General features: G+C 39.1%; 2 protein-coding genes across 5 annotated transcripts in view; one reads left to right on the plus strand and one right to left on the minus strand.

The window, feature by feature from the left end:
• The window catches only part of LOC308087951 (H-2 class II histocompatibility antigen, E-S beta chain-like), a 61403-nt gene extending 57465 nt beyond the window's left edge, over positions 1 to 3938 (plus strand). For all 3 annotated transcript variants that reach the window (XM_080432212.1, XM_080432213.1, XM_080432211.1), the window contains exons 7-9: positions 1866 to 1979; positions 2477 to 2533; positions 3210 to 3938. In XM_080432212.1, the coding sequence (XP_080288338.1) occupies positions 1866 to 1979; positions 2477 to 2514 (152 nt within the window). In that variant the 3' untranslated portion in view covers positions 2515 to 2533; positions 3210 to 3938. The remainder of the gene's footprint in view (positions 1 to 1865; positions 1980 to 2476; positions 2534 to 3209) is intronic.
• A 1636-nt stretch (positions 3939 to 5574) lies between these two features.
• Positions 5575 to 20077, minus strand: part of LOC308087958 (C-C motif chemokine 20-like) — a 37991-nt gene continuing 23488 nt past the window's right edge. The window contains exon 5 of one of the 2 annotated variants that reach the window (XR_013933391.1): positions 5575 to 5874. Coding sequence is in view for 1 of the 2 variants with exons in the window: in XM_080432225.1 (XP_080288351.1) it covers positions 7439 to 7471 (33 nt within the window). In the remaining variant the exon portion in view is untranslated. Of the gene's footprint in view, positions 5875 to 6986; positions 7472 to 20077 lie in introns of those variants that run through there. The other variant, XM_080432225.1, reaches the window with a different exon arrangement.

Genomic DNA, 20077 nt, shown 5'->3' on the forward strand with positions numbered 1-20077 from the left:
AAGAATAGTTACTATTTTCACTAGATTCCATTCCGAGGACACCAAATGTTTTTTTGGTAAATGTTTTGTGAACCAGTGATCTAGAGTAGTTAGTGAAACAGAGGCTTGGTTCATAACGGACGGAAAAACCTATAGATATCAACAGACACCAGCAGGGGGGCCATATCTCTAGCTCAATGAGAAGAGAGGCAGCCTGTGAATTCATAGGTCACTGGTTCGATCCCTGTCCTCAACAATGTTTTGAGGTGATCATCATTTAGAATTCTTAGTTTTACAAATAGTGTTTCTTGAGGTTAGGTCGTTGTTTTACTGAGGTTAAGGTTAGTGAGGGTGGGTGTAGAAAAGAGTCATCTAGTCAGCAACCTTCCTCCTATTCCCATGGATTGGATCCACCCCTCTCACCTGCTCTCACTCATCACCAATCACACCTGTCACAACTCATTAGTGGCCTGGTGGCTTTTTCTTTGAAATAATGTGTAGTTTTTCAAATATTTAACTTTAAAGGTAGGGTAAGTGATATTTTTGGGTTAAAACAAAAAGTATTTTGTTAAAAGGTTAAAGCACTATATTCTGATAGTAATCTTTGCTATAGAGTGTTTTTTCAGTAACAGGAGTCTCCCTGTCTCTCCAGCTCTTTAATAAACAGAAAATACATTTTCTGGTAGGTGTCAAAATCTCAGCCAATCAGGAGAAAGTACCCATTTTTAAGCTTAATTTTTATAGTGTTCCAGTTCCAATTTTTCCTGCTCATTCCTTAGTGTCATCACTTCCAATTACACTTGTTTAATCTATATCCTGATTGAGTTCTCTATCCTGATTGGATAAAATTGGAAATGAAACTGAAACTGAAACGAAAATGCATTTTCTGTTTTATAAAGAGCTGGAGAGACATGGAGACTCCTTATATGGACAGGACACTCTATAGTAACGAGCACTATCAGAACATAGACCCATTTCGCAATTATTTGAATAATTGCAAATCACTTACCCTACCTTTAAGCGCCCAATGCCAAGTTATTGGCCATGGCCATTTAAAGGGTAGCAACATTAACAAACAATTGAGTCTATACCTGTAACAATGCTCTATACACCAGGGAACTAAATTACTCATATGCTGCGTTGCTTTTGCCAGGATTCGATCCCATGACCTTGCGGTTCAGAGTAAATAGCTCTTCCAACTGAGCTATCCAGACACAAGAAACAATATACATTGACATTTCATGAACTAAAGATATTTTTTGCATCACACTCCTATTTAATCAAACAATCTAAGCTGTGTGATATATACATTTTGAGTTAAGACCATTAGTATCAACCCATGTCCCTCTGCACACACTAGCAATCAGTGCACCTGGTGGTACCTAGCCTGTCAGTCATTGGCTCCTCAATGGTGTTGAAAAGTAACTATGTACATTTACTCAAGTACCAATACAAGTGCTTACAATGCAGAGTACAATTTTGAGGTACTTTTACTTTACTTTCCATTTTTGTTACTTCTACTCTACTACAATTACAGCATATGACAGCTTTAGTTACTTGTTACTTTGCAGATTTAATTATTAATACAACACCTACAGTAACCACATACAGCCGATCTACAATGTGACGCGTTATGAGCTTGTAGATATATAATAAGCAATCCATGCTGTATGATAACTTACCACACATGAAATCCAATTCTGTCTATCCAATCAGCTCAGTCAGTACATTGTCTACCTGCAAGTAGGTGACTCCATGTCAGAGTCTGTGAAGAACAAGGTGTTTTAATCTACTGTAATAATATACTATGATATGATATGATATGATATGATATGATATGATATGATATGATATGATATGATATGATGTGATGTTTGTATTGTCAGATGACTCCATGCCAGAGTCAGTGAAGAACAAGGTGGCTATGGGAGCATCAGGTCTGGTTCTGGGTCTGGTCTTGTTCCTGTCTGGATTCATCTACTTCCAGTGGAAGAAACGAGGTGATTAACATGTTTTATTAACATGTTTAATTAACATGTTTAATTGAAAAATACACTAACAGTGGACGAAACTAGGTGATTACCATGTTTAATTAACATGTTTCATTAATTATTATACTACCACCAGTGGAAGAAATGAGGTCAGATCAACAGAGGATCACATGACATGTGGAACCCTCACAGAAATGCAAACAAACAAACATGTAAAGCCACAACCTAAACTGGTTTATATTGGTTTAGAACCTTAACCGGTTTAGACTAGTTTAGACGACCTAGTTAGAGGTCAAAGTGTGTTCTATGTTGTCACATTTAGCTTTAATACATCAGTGTTACATTTAGTCCTAAATAAGAGTCAAATGTTCACATTAGTTCTGATGACTGAATGTTATTGTGTTATTGTGTGTACATTTATGCATTTTATGGAGAAATACACACAATACAGTACATAGAATTCATTTGTTTGTGTGTATTAACTGTCTCTCTTCTTCTTCTATCAGGTCGTATTCTGGTGCCGACAACCAATGATGATCTTTAGACTCCTCCTACACACCCAGGTTCACTTCCTCTTTCTTTTTACTGAAAGTTTTTTCTTTTTGTTTATGTATAAAAGTGTATAAAACACACACAAAACAACATGCTTGTGTAAGAAGTGAAACAACTAGCCTGGTAAACCATCCCGGTCGCGTGAATTCACATTATCATGTGTCTTCTGCTTAATTTCTTATAATGATGAATCTAATAATCAAATTTAATAATCAAATGATTTGTTGTATCAGACAACACTGATGACAATGTGATCAGATGGGGGGGGGGGTGTGTGTGTTTTCATCAGTTCGATGAACCGCCCATACTGATTGGGACTCCCACTTCCTTTGGTGTGTCGCCCAGATGGTGCCTAAACCCTGACCTTTAACCTCACATAGACTATGTCTACAAACCTAACCTTAAATCTAAACCCTGACCTTTAACCTTACATGAACTATGTCTATGAACCTAACCTTAACCCTAACCTTACTAATAAATTGTTCATGATCTATTAACCATTTATAGCATAGTTTTAAATTATTAAATCTTTAACCATTAACACACATTTAATAAGTTATGAATAACACATTAACTAATAATTTGGGAATGATTGATTTACTATTATAAGGAAAGGTTACTCTAAAGTGTTAACATGTTCACACAGTTAATACATTCTGATTCTTATGGTTTATTGTCTTTTCACAGAACACCTGGGTGTGTTTTCAGAGAAGCAGAGAGTCATCACTGCCCCCTGGTGAAGAGAGGGGGAAATACATGTGTGTCCATTCAGCTTTTAAATACTCATAACAGCAGCACAATGATGACATCATCAACCTTTTTCACTAATGTGTCCTTTAAACAATTAAAAATGCTAATTGGCTAGCTAAGGCTAACAATAATTACTGTCTTTTCCCGGTGTTCCGCCCAGGTCTACGTGGTTTTGAGGTGAGGTTAAGGTTAGGGTTAAAGTTAGGTTTATAGACATAGTTTATGTGAGGTTAAAGGTCAGGGTTTAGAGTCCCAATTAGTGTGGGCGGTTCATCAAATTACTTTGTATAGTATCTGTCGTCAGAAAACACAAACATAATATTTCAGTTCTACACTATATTGAAACATTAAATAAATGATCACGCACACAATCAGAGTTCTTCATAACATAATAGTAATATCCATCTGAATGGAAGTCAGTCAACCATGTTTGTGAAAAAGGTTTTATTATTTTATAGTTGACCATAAGTCATTTATTATTATGTAATAATTTATAATGTGTGATAATTAATGTGTTACGATCATCATGACATCACTATTTCCCTGTGATGTGTGGACCTGATCCCCTAGGGTGGTCTGAGGTGATGGGTGGACCTGGTCCTCTAGGGCAGTGTTTATCAACCCTGGCAAACGTCCCAATTTTGGGCCGGGGCTACTGCTGAGGTGTGCCGCACCGTTTGAATAAGGTTTGAAAAAACCTTTTTTTTTTTTTTTTTTTTTTTTTACAATAATAATAATCAGGCATGCAAACAGCCCGAGGTGAAAAGGGTGACAACATGCTGTTTTTTTTTCGGGTCAGGTGTCACACTATTGCCCTATTTGCATTTAAAACGGCTAGTGGAAGCTGAAAAGCTTGCATGTCTGAATAATGCAAAAACAGAAATATTTGTACTTTGCATTTGCTTTTTTTCTCCCCCATATATTTTCATGATAAAAAAGTGCGTATCGTATCGTATCGAAATCGTATCGAAGTTGTGTGCCCAATATCGTATCGTATCGTTTCGTGAAATCGGCACACCCCTAGTGTGTGTATATAGATATACCGTATAATTATATATATATATATATATATATATATACCGTATATCTAGGTGTGCCCTGGGATTTTTTGGCTATGCCAGGTGTGCCTTGGCACAAAAAAAGTTGATAAACACTGCTCTAGGGTGGTCTGAGGTGATGGGTGGGCCTAGACCTTCTAGGGTGGTCTGAGGTGATGGGTGGACCTGGTCCTCTAGGGTGGTCTGAGGTGATTATTTATCTTTCCGTTTTTCAGCTCCACTGTTGTGTTTCTATCCGTTCCTTCTCCCCTGGGATCTGGGCCCCTGATCATGAATGGTTTGAAGTTCAGATGTTAGATTTTGGCTTTAATTTGCTTGGTTTTGAATGGAATGTCACAATATCAATAAAGGAATGAGAAAACATAATTGTGCCTCATGTTCTCTTAAATGTCACTGCAGGTGGGTTGCCAATTTCAGCCAATCAAGAGAGAGTGCCCATTCACAATATAGAGCTATTTAACACTGTTTTTTTAAATTGATTGAATATTTTATAAGGCAAAAAATTTAAAACAGCACAGTTACATTTAAAATACTTTGTCTAACAGGTCCGTTCATGAAAGTCCTTGCGGACTTGTTTCCAATGAGGGCCTTGGTATTCAATTCATAGACATATATATTGTATGAGGGGATTGTCATGTTTCGTTTGGACTTTTTTTGTTATTTTAATAAAAGTGAATGGGTATCAACAGCACATTACAGGATAAATTATTTGTGGTATTCCACAGGATCCTACAGTACGTCCTTTGTTCTTTCTGTTACATTAATGACATGAAATCTGTTTGTAGGCAAAGCAAGGCAAGTTTATTTGTATAGCACATTTCAACATCAGGGCAACTCAATGTGCTTTACATACAAACAGTAAGCAAAAGAAACATATTATAAAAGGACATTTGAATTCAGTAAAAAACGAATTCAAAAGTTCAAATAAAACAGAAAAATAAGAGAATAAAGTTACAGTGCAAAATAAATAATTAAAAAAACGACCTGATAGGAAAAACCATAGACATAAATACATAGAAGCCTCATGGCCATTGGGCCGCACGTCAACGCTGCCCCATATTATGTAGGGCAGCTTGCCACTGCAAGAAATATGAGTTTTAAGTACCTGAAACTAAAACTAGAATTTTCTGTATTGTAATCATTATTATACTATCTATGTAAAAGATAAGGTGTCTTGGTATGAAAACACACATTTTTATTTAACCATTATCTTATCATAACATAACTAGGCTACTTGTCTGACATTTGTAACAAACCAAACCGTGTGAAAATAATTAGAGAATTCCGCCAGTTATGACGAATACGATTTTAGAAAGACCTCCTGCTTCAGTAGACATACAGTACATGGGGTATACATGCATTAGGAGGCACGGCTCTCCCTACAAAATATGGCGGCAGCAATTACACATTGCTCCAATGAACAACAGTGGCCAATGAGGTGGCCTACAGTATATCTACGTTTATATATCTATGGGAAAAACCTATCGCCTAACAGTATAGACAGGAAACACCTATCTCCCTAACACTCTATAGACAGGGAACACCTGTATTAGTATCGACAGGAAACACCATCATCCTAATTGGAAACACCATCACCCTAATTGTAAGTGATTTGTAAAAATAAGTGTTAACATTCCGACTTACTTATGCCAGTGGTTCTCAAAATAGGGTCTGGGGACCCCCAGGGATCCTCGAGGGGATTCCTGGGGTTCCCCAGCAAAATGAGTTAATGTAGCATCAAAGTCAGTTTAACCACTTTAACCTCATTTTAGGCTATAAAACAGCAGATCTACAGGTTGTAGATCTGCTATTTTAGAAAAGTTCTGAATAATCTTGACAAATTGGAATACATTTGAAAATGTGTAACAACAGATGCGGCCAAATACATATAAATTTGACTTAAAACCACTGACTTATGCGATGAAATGCGAAGCAATGCAAAGCGATGCGATACAATAGTGTGGACTAGCTGACAACAACTGGGGACTAGGGGGGGACTTACTTACAATATATTCCAATAGTAATCATTACTGTGGACTAGAGTGGTTAACAGTTAATCTCCCAGTCTCCCCAAGTCAGAAATAAATGTTCAGGTTTTTAATTTGCTTGCTTCAATATTTTGATATTTAAAATGTATTTGATTAGACACGCCCTCCTCATACACTATATAAGCCCAATCAACTTCAAGGGAAGTTTGGAGCTCTGTGCATGAACTGTTGCCCCCGCAACCGACTCCAGATAAGCGGTTGAAGATGGATGGATGGAACTTCAAACTCAATTTGAACAACGTTAGACACATTGAAAACACAGTTTTGGTGACTGATATTGTCCTTCTAATGCATTATTTTTTCCTAAATGAAAAAAAAAAAAGTGAAGTGAGCGGTGCTATTTATGAGTTATTAATTTCATCATGCATCTCGGTAGCCAATCACAGCACGTCCTGCGAAGTGACGTGCTTACATTTTTTACATTATTATTAATTTCATCATGTGTCTTGCTAGCCAATCACGGCACGTCCTGCAGAGCTTAGCCTATGGGCGTGTTTTCCACAGCATGGCGTCACAGCGAAAGACAAATTTTCACGACGGAAGGAAAAACTTTCGCCACGGATGGGTCCTTACCCTCTTATAGGAGCGGTTACACCACTCAAAAATAAATGTAAAATAAAAAATAAATGAATGGAATTGTATTATTATCTGATGCTCGAGAAATTAATTGTGGTGCGTCACAGGGAAGTGTCCTTGGTACTTTGCTCTTTCCGTTTAATGACATGAAATGAAATATAATATTTTTCTCAATGCCATCAACTCGATGACAAGAACACTGTAGAGAGCCTAAGTGATGAATTGAAAAACATTGGTAACTGGCTGTCTGAAAATGGATTGTCTTGCACCTTGGGAAAACTGAAAATGTATTATTTGGTTCACAAGTAAGGGTGATTACTGTACTGAACCGATGGGTGTTTTAAATGTTTTTCTTAGGCTATAGTTACTGCACTTTAGCCTTGTAGGGTAGTATACTGTATGTAATTTGTTATGTCAAATTAATCAAATTAATCACTATGATGTCGTTATTAGGAGCTGGACAAGATGGTGGATCAGTTTCACTTCACTTGGGCTTCAGGTCCTGGCAGCGTTTTTCCTACAAGCAGAGAGAGGGGGGTGGTTAAGACACTATTCAATACTCATTGCTCCATAATAAGTATATTTACATAATGTTTAATGCATGTTCTTTTTTTTCTTTAAGAAGTTCTGAGCAGTGAGGTGAACTTGAGTCTTACATGTTGATAATTTGTTCAGAGTGAAGTACCAGGCTGTTTATACTGTATGTTGGTGCCTACACACAGCATGTCATCATCAACTGTGGTTTCACAGTTTACTGAGAGATTACGATTTGGCCGACAGCCAAACCACAGGTATGATGACACTCCTGCGTCTCACTACGTACGCATGCACGTGTGCATGGAGGTTCCCTACGCTGTGCCAGTTTCAAGGCTAATTGAGAATTGAGTGCAAGCTGTGTCAAAGGTGACTATTTTCCTGAATCAACAGTTCACTAGAGAATTGCAAAAGCTGTACTGGAAAGAACAGCGGAATTTGACCTGCATATAGGAAGCATCTCACACTACAGAGGGATATCTTGAAGTTAGTTTAAAGCAGTGGTGGAATGTAACTAAGTAAATTTTTTAGGACAATTTTGAGGTATTTGTACTTTACTTGAGTATTTCCAATTTCCAATACTTTTACTTCTACTCCAATACATCTGAGAGGCAGATATTGTACTTTTACTCCTCTACAATTATTTGAAAACTTTAGTTACTAGTTACTTTTCAGATATAAATTATTACATTATGAAACATACATTAAACAATTTAGCCCTATTTTATGCCTAGGCTATTTGAAAATAGCCGATCTACAAGCTCACAACGCGTCGCATTGTGAGCTTGTAGATCTGCTATTTTCAAATATTTTAGTACTTTTACTTTTGGTACTTCAAGTACATTTTGATGCCAATACTTCTGTACTTTTACTCAAGTCAATTTTGAATTCTGGACTTTTACTTGTAACAGAGTATTTTTATATTGCAGTATTGGTACTTTTACTTAAGTAAAGAATTTGAGTACTTTTTCCACCACTGGTTGTCTCCGCCAGGCCGAAAGGCATGGCGAGAGAGTATGTTTTCGCCCCTGTCCGTCCGTCCGTCCGTGTGTGTGTCCGTGTGTCCGTCCGTGTGTCCGTCATTCTGTCATTTTGTGTACAGCTAATCTCCGGCACCGTTGGCTTGATCGCAGAGAAACTGTGCACACACACTCCCTTGATGCCAGAGCAGAACCTCTGCCCCACATTTTTCACCTGGGCCTGTTATAGCGCCACCAGGAGGCCGCTTTTTGCAAAACACATTTTTGGACAGTACTCCTACAGAAAAAATCCCGCAAATCGGTACACAGTATCTCTATAGTCATTAAAAGAAACGGCTAATTTCAGATTCTTCATATTCCATCCTGATTGGCAAAAATTGGCTTTCAAAGTTTGCAGGAGTACTCCGTTTCGAACAAAATGCCTCAAATCATGAACACAGCATGCAATTTCTGTGACATTTTGCACACACATTCCCATTAGGCCGAGGAAGAAATGCCATTTGAAAATGTTCAAATCAGCCTCATGGTGGCGCTGTAACAGGCCGATTCGTGTTTTTACCTATAACTGCACCAATCGGTGTAAAACTTTGTATGCACACTGTCTAGAGGCCAAGGAAAAACCTTTGCCCTGCCTTTTTCACATTTGCTTTTTATAGCGCCACCAGGAGGCAGACTTATGTAAAACACATTTTTTGATATTAAGCCTTCAAATGTTATCCAAATTTCACGCAAATCGGTACACATGATCTCTATAGTCACGTGATCAAGACGGATCTGTTTGATTTTTCATATTCCATCCTGATTGGCTAACATTGACATGTCATGTGCAGTTTTGTAACTGCATTTTGTCCTGTTTTTGTTTCAGTTTTATCCAGAGTGACTTTTTATGTTTCAGTTTTATCCAGAGATACTTCCAAGTGCAAAATCATCAAATCAGAGTAAATGGTTATACCCTTTACTCAACAAAATAGTCACATAAGTTACTTCAAAGAAACTATACCGCAGGTAAATATCAAACCTATCTTACTATCTAAATAACATTCATAACATTTGCAATCAAGCCAAAACAATAATTGAGCTTACAAATGGCATGCAGCATGCATGCTATAGGTAGGCTAACCTGAGTCCTTGACCAAGGCACTGGCATTGGTCCCCGAGCGCTGCACCACAGCTGATTGATTGATTGATGTACTTTTATTTAGTAAGACATGAGAATAACAGTACATGGAAGTACGAATTCACAATACAAGGTCTACTAAACTGGAAGACTCATTAAGCACTGAGCTTGTTTAAGATGAGAACCCCATGCACACAAATCATGATGACATATAAGAGACAGACAGATATACACACTACTATACAGAATGTCATACAATCAGCTTACAGGTTACTGGTATGAAGAGTGAAAAAAATATATACAAAATAAGAAAATGAAAGAGGGGGGGGGGGGGGGGTAGGGGGGGTAGGTTAAGACTTAGACAGGGGCCATTTTCGAATTGCAGCCTCCTGAAGGTGTATCTTTAGGGCAGTTTTGAAAGTGAGTAGGGTTTTACACTCCTTTACTCCTTTTGGTAGGGCATTCCACATTTTTGATGAATAGCATGAGAAATTGAGAACGAGATCATTCCCTTAGTTGAGCCAAATCTGGGTTGAACATGATTTGTGGAGCTGCCTCTGGTGTTATGATCATGGGCTTCATTAACATTTTGGAAGTATTTTGACAAATACAGGGGGATCCCAATGTTGTGGTGTATCTTGAAGAATTTTTTTATCACTTTTTCAGCGTTTTTGTTACCAGAGAGGTTTGCCTCCAAGATGGAGCCCAGGTAGGTAAATTCATCCTTTCTTTTGATGACATCATCACCACTTTGATCGTGAAACTCTCTGCCTTGCTAAGGTTAGGACTGGACCCAAAGAGGATGGATTCAGTTTTACCCAGGTGTAATGAAAGTTTGTTGTCGGAGAGCCAGAAGCAGATCTTGTTGAGTTCAGAGCTGAGAGTTTTCTCAACCTGCAGCCTGTCCCTGTCCGAGACTAGCAGGGCCGAGTCATCTGCGAACAGGAACAGTTTGCAGTCGCAGGCTGAAGACATATCATTCACATTGGTTTACTTTTTTGTACAGAGGGGTCACCCTTGCTTTTTTCAAATCGTTAGGGACCCGTCCCTGTATGATGGAGAGGTTTATTATGTGGGTAATGATTGGAGCAATGGAGGCGGCTGAGTCTTTTAGAAATTTGGGGGGGATATTGTCGAGGCCTGTGGCTCTGTGTTGATGAAGAGCACTACATTTTTTAAACACCTCTTCTGTTTTCACAGGGGAGAGTTTAAAATCATCTTTGCGTGAACCCTGTTTTTAAACACATTGTTGGCCCAGTCTGGAATCGTACCTGGGACTACCAGGGCTTTTCACTCCCGAGGCAGGCTCACTAACCACTCAGCTATGGCTACCACTGGTAGCTGCTCACTGTCTCACTCCTCCCTAGCATGGGTTAAAATGCAAAGGATAAACTTCCTCAAGGGGACAATAAAGTCAAATCTAATCTAAATCAATCAATCAATCAGCAATCAAAAAAATTAAAAACATGTGAACATGTAACCAATCTGCAGTATAACTATTAAAAAAAAGGTTGGGTATATAGGAGAACGTAGAAAAGAGCTTCATTGGGTTAGAGGCAGGTTAGCATTTCGCAAGCTTTGTTTTGGTTTTGGCTGGCTTTTGTTTTGGCTTTGGCTAGCTCATTCATGTGTCTAATGTGGGGTTCATGTGGGGTTACTTATGTAACCCCAGAGAATACTTATCTCAGCACCCTATAATTTCACCCACTCTCCCAGTATTTCAGGCCGAGGCAGTGGTATTCCACATTTGGACGTTTGGTGTTCCTATAAGCTTTCTCATCTATCATTTTTCACGTGTTATTTCATGTTATCTCAATAACACAACCAGTGTGCTGAGCTCTATCCTCCCCAAGGTCCACATGGTGATTTCCATGAATACTTTTATCAGCTCCTTCTCTGAAGATGGCACTCCCCTTATGTGTGTTTTCGTGTTACTTCTCTTCTGTAGTCATTTAACCTATCCATGTCTCCATATCTCCTTCTTCTCCACCTCATAGAGCTGGTAATGCATTGGACTGAGTGTTCTCTATAGAGCCTGCTCTTCCTCTAACCTCTATGTTAGTCCCCTTCATGTTCCACCACTTTGTAACCATCTCCATCTCTCTCTCGCCACTCTCCCACCTAAACCAAAGGTTTCACGGTTTAGGTAGCCACAAGACCACTGGCAGTCAGAAGAGCTTTCCCCCCCAGACAAGTCTCGGTGAGAGCAAAGGAATTGCAGAAACTGGAGGGAGGCAGCTTTCTTCACCGCTGGTTGGCAGTTCCAGAGTCCTCCTTCCACAAGGACACCGGACCCACCAGGGGTCCAACTCTGAGCGTGTACAAATGGAACCTTTTCTTTTCTGCCCCCCCCCCCAACACACACACACACACACACACACACACACACACACACACACACACACACACACACACACACACACCCCTAAACTTTGGGACCGCAATCTACACTGTAAAATTCTGGGGGGGGGGGGGTCTTTCTTTTTTCCTGGCGGTCCCTGGACCTGATGTTGAGAACCAGTGATCTAGAATAGATGGATGGATGAGATTAGACCGATTTCTGTGAGAAGAAAAGTTGCACATATGGGTGCAAGAGGAAAGAGCAGGAATAATGGAAACAATCCATTGAAGCAAGAGAGAAATACAAACTGAGGAAGAATTACATAATTGTTATTGTGTGTTTATACTTAACCTTCACTTGTAGGCCTACCTTATGTTGTCATCTTTGTGCCTTATGTGATATGACATGATATTTTGCATGCTGTGTATAGCCAAGATGTCTCCGCTTAGGCCTGATATAGCTATTGTTTTCAGTACAGCCGGTCTTGTCATTGTGACACTAGAGTATAACTGTGATCTGATCCCTTGTGCTCGTGGCAGAACTACCGTACCACAGGCCTGTGTGTCCAACGGACTTCTCCCATGTCACCATGTAATAAAGCACCACACCACCACTGTTGAATAAGTGCCTCTGATTACATTTTCTTTAACGATTACTGATTGATCCTGAATTCCACGACAAAACGCAAAGGTGACAGGCCCTCCTCATGGGTTTCCCAGAGGGAAAAAATGGATGATCTAAAAAGCTCCTGTTACTGAACAAACACTCTATAGCAATGATTTTATCAGAATATCTAGTTATTTAACACATATTGTAATAAAGGAATATCACTTACCCTACCTTTAAAGGCGTAGTTCACCCAAAAAATTACTTATTTTCTATTGCACACCACATGAAGCCTTGAATCCATGGATTTATTTTTGTTTTTGTGGCATTCCTAAGCCAATAATTTGACTCCCGTCTCCTACCGGCTAATGTATCCGGTAGCCGTAGGAGACACAAAGTAGATTATTTGTGTCTCCTACCGGATACACACCCGGTCATCAAATTGGCTTAGGAATGCCACAAAAACTAAAATAAATCCATGAATTCAAGGCTTCATGGGGTGTGCAATTGATAGAAAATAAGTCATTTTTTGGATGAACTCCTCCTTTAATTGCACTATGATGCAACATAAAATGTGCCACAGCATCATCTGCTGGTTAAATCAGGTCAAGCTTTTGTTTTGTCACATGATGCATATTATATTACATTACAAATACAGCTGGTAACAACATTGCAGGAAGTAACACTCTTGTTTTGCTCAGTGGTGGAAAGTAACTACGTATAATTACCTAAGTACTGTACTTAAGTACGATTTTGAGATTAAAGCATGCATTAACCATTGAAGTGCTCACTATTTTATACTTTGTCTGTCTCTGTCTATCTACAAGCTCATCATTGTGAGCTTGTAGATCAGCTATTCAAATAAAGAAATACATCAATTACATATATATATGTCAAGAGTATTTTACTTTGATTCTTCATGTAGCCTATACATGTTGATGCCAACACTTTTTAAAACTTTACTCAAGTACAAATTACATTTTTATACTGTGGTATTGCTACTCATACATAACTAATCTGAGTACTATACTGTTCTACCACTGGTTGTGCTGCCGTTGAATTGAAGGTTGTTATATCCTGATCCTGACACCAATTTTGATTGATTGATTGATTGAATACTTTATTAGTCAGAAATGTAAACAGCACATGTACTGTAAGACATGGGCTAAAAGGATAACTTTTTTGTTTCCATTGTGGTTCCATTGTGGTTCAATTCATCAACATATTGTGGCCTCTCATTTCCTCTCTGCAAGGCCAGCTGACACCACTGTATTATTATTACAGAAGTGTGGATACATTTCAATTACAGAAAAAAAGGATAATTTATTTCCTCCATTAAAACATTTTTTTTTCATCTCATAGAAAACAAAATAAATTAAAAAATGTCAGTATTTTAGGTCTTAAAACTTAAAAATATTTATTGTAGAACTTGAGTGAGTTTGGTTTCATTCCTACTGGACCTTTTCCCCCCTTTTTTTCCTTTCTTCCAATAAGCTGTAAAGTCCACCAGGTGGTGCTATATATGCTTATATTTAGTTCATTGGCCACATACAGTAGGTTAATGTAACAATCATATGTACAACAAATTCGTGTTATAAATTCAATATTTTAAATAACAAATTATATCAACATATTTATCAACAATTTAGGGACAGTTGAGCAGTTTTGTTTCAAGATAACTCCATGTTTAATGTATTACAGAAAGCAAAGTGACACTGGCATTGCAACAGCTGGTTGAGGAGGAATTATAAAGATTTGCTCTCCATTCTGGCAATAAAAAGTAAGATTTAAAGATCTACCGTTAATAGTGCTATCTCTTAGCGATGAGTGACTCTTGCTAGAGTCACTCATATGTTATTTTTTTAGTGATTGCCTTTGCACATTTTCAAATGGTGTACAGGTTACATCATCTAATTTGGTGTTTGTTTGTTTGTTTGTGTGTGCATGTGCATGTGCACGCGAGCGTGCGTGCGTACGTGCTTGTGAGTAGCTGGTGATAGTCAACACAAAAACATTACAAAACAAATATTTGCTGAACATTAGAGTTGGGGTATTTCACTTTAAAACACTTCTGGGATAATTTTATCATCTACTCTGGCTTTTGTGGCAGTTTTTAAGTCCGTGATTAAATATTTAGATATTTGATATCAATTTAATTGTATCCTACACTTGCCCTCCCATTTAAACCCATCCTCCTATTTAAGTTCTTCAAACTCCATGTTAGACCAATTGAAAACAAAACACACATCCCTGGTTATGGTGAATGATATTGTCTTCTAATGTACAGTTTCATACTGTATTGTAGAAGTAATATAAGTGATGGTAAAATAAGGTTAGATATAAGCAGCCATATAATATCTTCCTCAGTGTAAAATTGTAATATTTTGAGATATGGAATTTTGCGTTCACATTATGGAGTTAATCATTGACATTCATTTAAAAAAAATCTTTCTTTTAATGCATTACAACAGAAACAAAACAACATTCTGCATGAGAATGAAATGTTAAAGCAGCACTATGTAGTTTGGGGTACCAGTGGCCACTTTGGACACAAATAACATGGCAGCCAATGTCTTTGACTTCATTACCCAAGAGTCTCTGCATGCATGTTGTGGCGAGGACGTGCTGTGATTGGCCAGTCTTATCTTAGACACACGGCCGGAAGCGGAAGGCCTACAAATCCACGCCCACTTTTGACACTCGGGGTCCGTTAGAACCATAGACATATAAAGGTAGACGCCTCATTCGGCTCTGAAGCGTCTGTATCTCGGGCGCGCTTCCTGCTTCCGCAGGGCTGCCGTGTGCGTCACACACGCGGAAGTTCGGTAGGCCAATCAGAGGCAGGTGGGGGCGGGTCATTTTGTAACCCAGCTTTTAACCCTTTGAGAGGCAGCAGCTGTGCGCAGCATCTAGTTAGTTGGAACTTGGCGAACTCCACATCTATTTGTGAAATTCAAATAAGAGACATGGTCCTCTTTCATATCAAGGTCCATTATTTATTCAGCATTTGAGTCACGGAACACCGTTTGATAAGCTTTAGCCTCTCACACCCAAAACGTAGAATATGTTATCGTTCGATAAGATGTTGTCAAAATAACAATTGTTTACGTTCTCTAATTGTGTACTTGTTTAGTAAGTAATGCAGATGTTTAACAATTTGACTCTTGACAGGGTGAAATGTTATACTCAAGATTTAAAGATCTATAAGGGTCCATTTGGTTATCAACTCTCCATCATTTAGCTGGGTACCACCTGGAACCCCCTCAAGGACCACTGGTGGTTCCCGGACCACTGGTTGAGAACCATTCACTGACAAGTCCCGGAAAAGACGCACTGTGATTGGCCAGTAGTCAACGCACTGTGAGCGCTGTGATTGGCCAGTAGTCACTTTGAGTGACAGGTTCCCTGCGGAAGACGGAAGAGCCGCCGTGTATTGCGATACAAGTCGCCCCAATGAACTGCAGAGGCCAATGAGGTATCTAGGTTTCTAATATCTATGGTTAGAACGATGAACTGCAGCTCTCAATGCAATCTCTATGAGAGGCATTGTAAAATATCGTCATTTCACTGGTTAACTACTGGCTGTAGCGATTTTTTTTGTGTTCTAATAATCTGTCCCATTTGTTTAATTTGTCCTTTTTAATGTCCCATATCTTTCATCTCGATATACTACCCACAATATACTATAATATACTCCATCAGTATGTCAAAACCGCTAGCATCGGCGATCCAGAGTTTAAGTGGTCGCATGGTATATACGTCACGGACGCATCCCTTGAGGTTTTCAATACCCAGAAAACTGGCGAAAGTGGCCGTTTTCAATAGGTTTTGGTCATTATCTCTGGAACAGAAGGTCCAATCTGCTCAGTTCAAAGCTTGTTGGATGCGTGACTTTGAGGACACGCAATGACACATTTTCGGGGGTTTTTTTTTCTTTAGGGGAGGCGAGATCTTAGTTGGGCAGGCGACCGCCTCTCCTGCCTCTACAGTGGGTACGCCAGTGGTCGGCGCTCGGCGCTCGTAAAGACAGTGATGTCACTGAAATGCCCGTCTGCTGTCTACCCTCTGCTGTGTTAGCATTATGGGTAACTCGTTAAAGTGGCAAATTAAATGTGAAACACATCAACTATTAAGAAAACAAGAAGATATGTTGACAAAGACACTCCATACATTTGGAAACATATTTTTATTTAAATCAATATCGTCTTCAGTTAATGCAGGATAAATTTAAAAGTAGGCTAACTTTCATATCCTCTCATAGGTAATGCATTGGCAGCTGCAGTTCATCGTTCTAACGGACCGGGAGTAGCGGCGCTGCCTCAAAAGTGGGCGTGAAATTTGTAGTCCCCGTGTGTCTCTATGGTGCCTTGGCAAATGCCAGGATGAAACTCATTGTCTCCCCGCCCTGTATATAGTAATACAGTCAAGCCCCTAGCAGGGACCCCCCTGAGTCTATACATAGTAATACAGTCAAGCGCCTAGCAGGGACCCCCCTGAGTCTATAGATAGTAATACAGTCAAGCCCCTAGCAGGGACCCCCCTGAGTCTATACATTTATGGAAGGATGATTGTTATTGCCTAAACATATAATTTTATAATTTTGTGGGACATACTATGCTATATAGTAGTTAAAAAGTTACATAGTGCTGCTTTAAACAATGATTTTTCAGTGTATAAAAACATCCCCTTTGCTGGTATTTTATGTTACAGTATGGTTGGAAAGCCAGTCAGATTGAAAAAGGAGTGCTCGTTTTCGTTGAGTTCACCCCCTCCCCCCCCGCCATCAAAAAAAGGAAACCGTTCAAAAAGTTGAACAGTGTTGACGTCTCGGAGGTACAGAGACTAGGGGGTAGAGTCCTGCAGGCCCGCCAGAGCCCGCCCACGGCCCGGCCCGCCAAAACGGGCCGGGCTTGGGCTGATTCTGTATTTGACACACGGGCCCAGGGCCGGGCTCGGGCTGAATACCACGGGCCAGGCCCGGGCTCGGACTGATTCTGTATTTGACAAACGGGCCCAGGGCCGGGCTCGGGCTCACAGAACATTTTGCGCAGATAATTGATCATTGAAGCCCGGCTCGGGCTGAATACCACGGGCCAGGGCCGGGCTCGGACTGTAAAATTGCGCCACCTATCGGGCCAGGGGCCGGGCCGGGCTGAATACCATGGGCCAGGGCCGGGCTTGGGCCCACATTCTCGGCCCGTGCAGGGCTCTACTAGGGGGGGGGACGACATCTGCTTCCACTGGGCAATTAAACCTGTGTTGTCTAATGACACAACACGTTTCCTATTCTAATATGTTTACATTGTCAAAGCGAGCCAAATAAAACAATACATAAAAATAAAATAAAAATTACAGTCAGTCTGTCAGGTTGTTCACATCAACATGTCTCTCTCTCTCTAGTAACTGCTGATGTTTAATAAAAAAATAATCCTGATTGGCTGTTGGGTGAATCAGGAAGTGAAATACAAGTTTGGGGAGTTTCCAGTGAGAAGCTTCAACCAACCACACATACACACACACATACACACACACGCACGCACGCACGCACGCACACAAACACACACACACACACACACACACACACACACGCACGCACGCACACACATACACATACACATACACATACACACACCCGCACGCACGAGATTTTGTGGGAGGGGAGGGGAGGGGGAGACAAAAGCTATGGAACTCGGACTGGTATTATTTTACACTATGGAATTGGAAATAGACCATATTCACATGGTGGCCATTTTTGCATTTTGCATTGAAGAAACGGGGTGGCATTTCATTAACTTAATAGCAAATGGCCACCGTGTGAATATGGTCCAAGAGGGAAATAGCAAGAGTCGCATTCTCCTGTTTACTTCCCGTTTCTGCGTGACGTAGGTGGGGGCCTTTTTAGGAGACAGGAAGCAGCTTGGAGTCTATTGATTCCAATGGAAGAGTGAACGTGAACACAGCTTCTGAACCATTCTTTAGCTCCATGGTTACTGAACTAAATATTGGACCCAATCGTCACAAGACACACAATATGTACAAGATTTTCATACTACTGATTGGTGACACAAATGAGGAGAAAATCAACTTTGTTATCGACTTTTCTCTATCCCAGCAACACACTCTCGCGAGATTTGGGAAGATACAGTATCTGAAGGGTCCATCTCGGTCCATCTGCAGTCTGACGGACGAGACATAGAGGGCTCTGTCCCTTATATTATATTTTATTATTATATTAGATTTTAACTCTATGCTCTGTCCCCATAAGATGCTCAAAAAACTGATAAACTGAGATTCAGAATATAGTATGTGAAATCATATGGACATATTAAAAAATAAATACAATGTGTGTTCCAATGCTCAATATAATTTTCCATTATTAAATGTCTTGGTTGATGGGGTATGATTTGTTTATTTTATTTTAATTTGTATTATTTATTTGCCCATTTAAAAACAACACATTTTTAGCAACAGCATAATATTGTGTTGGATGTGCAGGTGAGATTTAGAAAACCCTTTCGGATTTATAAGGTTAATCTCACCTCACTTAAGAAATACAAGAAAGAAATACATAGTAATAGAAACCAAAAATAAATTATTTGGCAACATACATACAATTATACAAAAATACAAATACAACAATAGATACACAGTATGAATACTAGAGAAAATACATTTTAGTATAAAATGGTGTAGGTGCAAATATGTGTGGGTGGGTGTAAGAGTGGATGTCTCTGGGAGTTGTTAAATATGATTAATCAAATGGGTTTTCGATGAGATATTAATATAGCTGTTCCATAGCTGAGCCCCCCTATGGAAAATTTACACAGACCAGTACGGAACTTTGGGAGATGTAAATGATTTGCTTGTCTTGTATTAAAATGGTGCACATCACTGTTGAACTGGAAGAAGGCTTTACAGGGCAAAGAAAATGAATCTGGCTGAAGCAGTATTTTCAAAATAAAGTTACAGGTTTGGTATTTATGTAAATTAAAAATTGATAAAATATTAAGTTGTTTGAAAAGTGGGGCAGAATGAGCAGACCAATCACTACACGTAGCAATCCTGCAGAATCTTTTTTTGCAACATATGGAGTTTGTTTAGATGTGAAGGATAAGTAGCTCCCCAAATGATATTGCAATATATAAGATACGGATAAATTAAACTATAATAAAGGGTTAGGAGACACTTATGATGAACAAAACTACGGAATTTGCCAATAATGCCGACATATTTAGATATTTTTTTACAGACATGGCTAATGTGGCTTTTCCAGCTTAGTCTTTCATGGATAATTACTCCAAGGAAAGTTGTTGATGTAACATACTATGGTCTATAGTGGTAAAATATATACCTTATATATATATATATATATATATATATATATATATATATATATATATATATATATATATATATATATATATATATATATATATATATATATGGTTAACATTGAGCAGAAACAGGAGCACATCTAGCATAACAAGACTGAATAATACATGTGTGTTTGCAGGGGGAATTTCATAGGTTTCTTAAAAGCATCTT

The sequence above is a fragment of the Gymnoscopelus braueri genome (genome assembly GCF_963280865.1).
Source record: "Gymnoscopelus braueri genome assembly, chromosome: 7".
NCBI classification, from domain to species: domain Eukaryota; kingdom Metazoa; phylum Chordata; class Actinopteri; order Myctophiformes; family Myctophidae; genus Gymnoscopelus; species Gymnoscopelus braueri.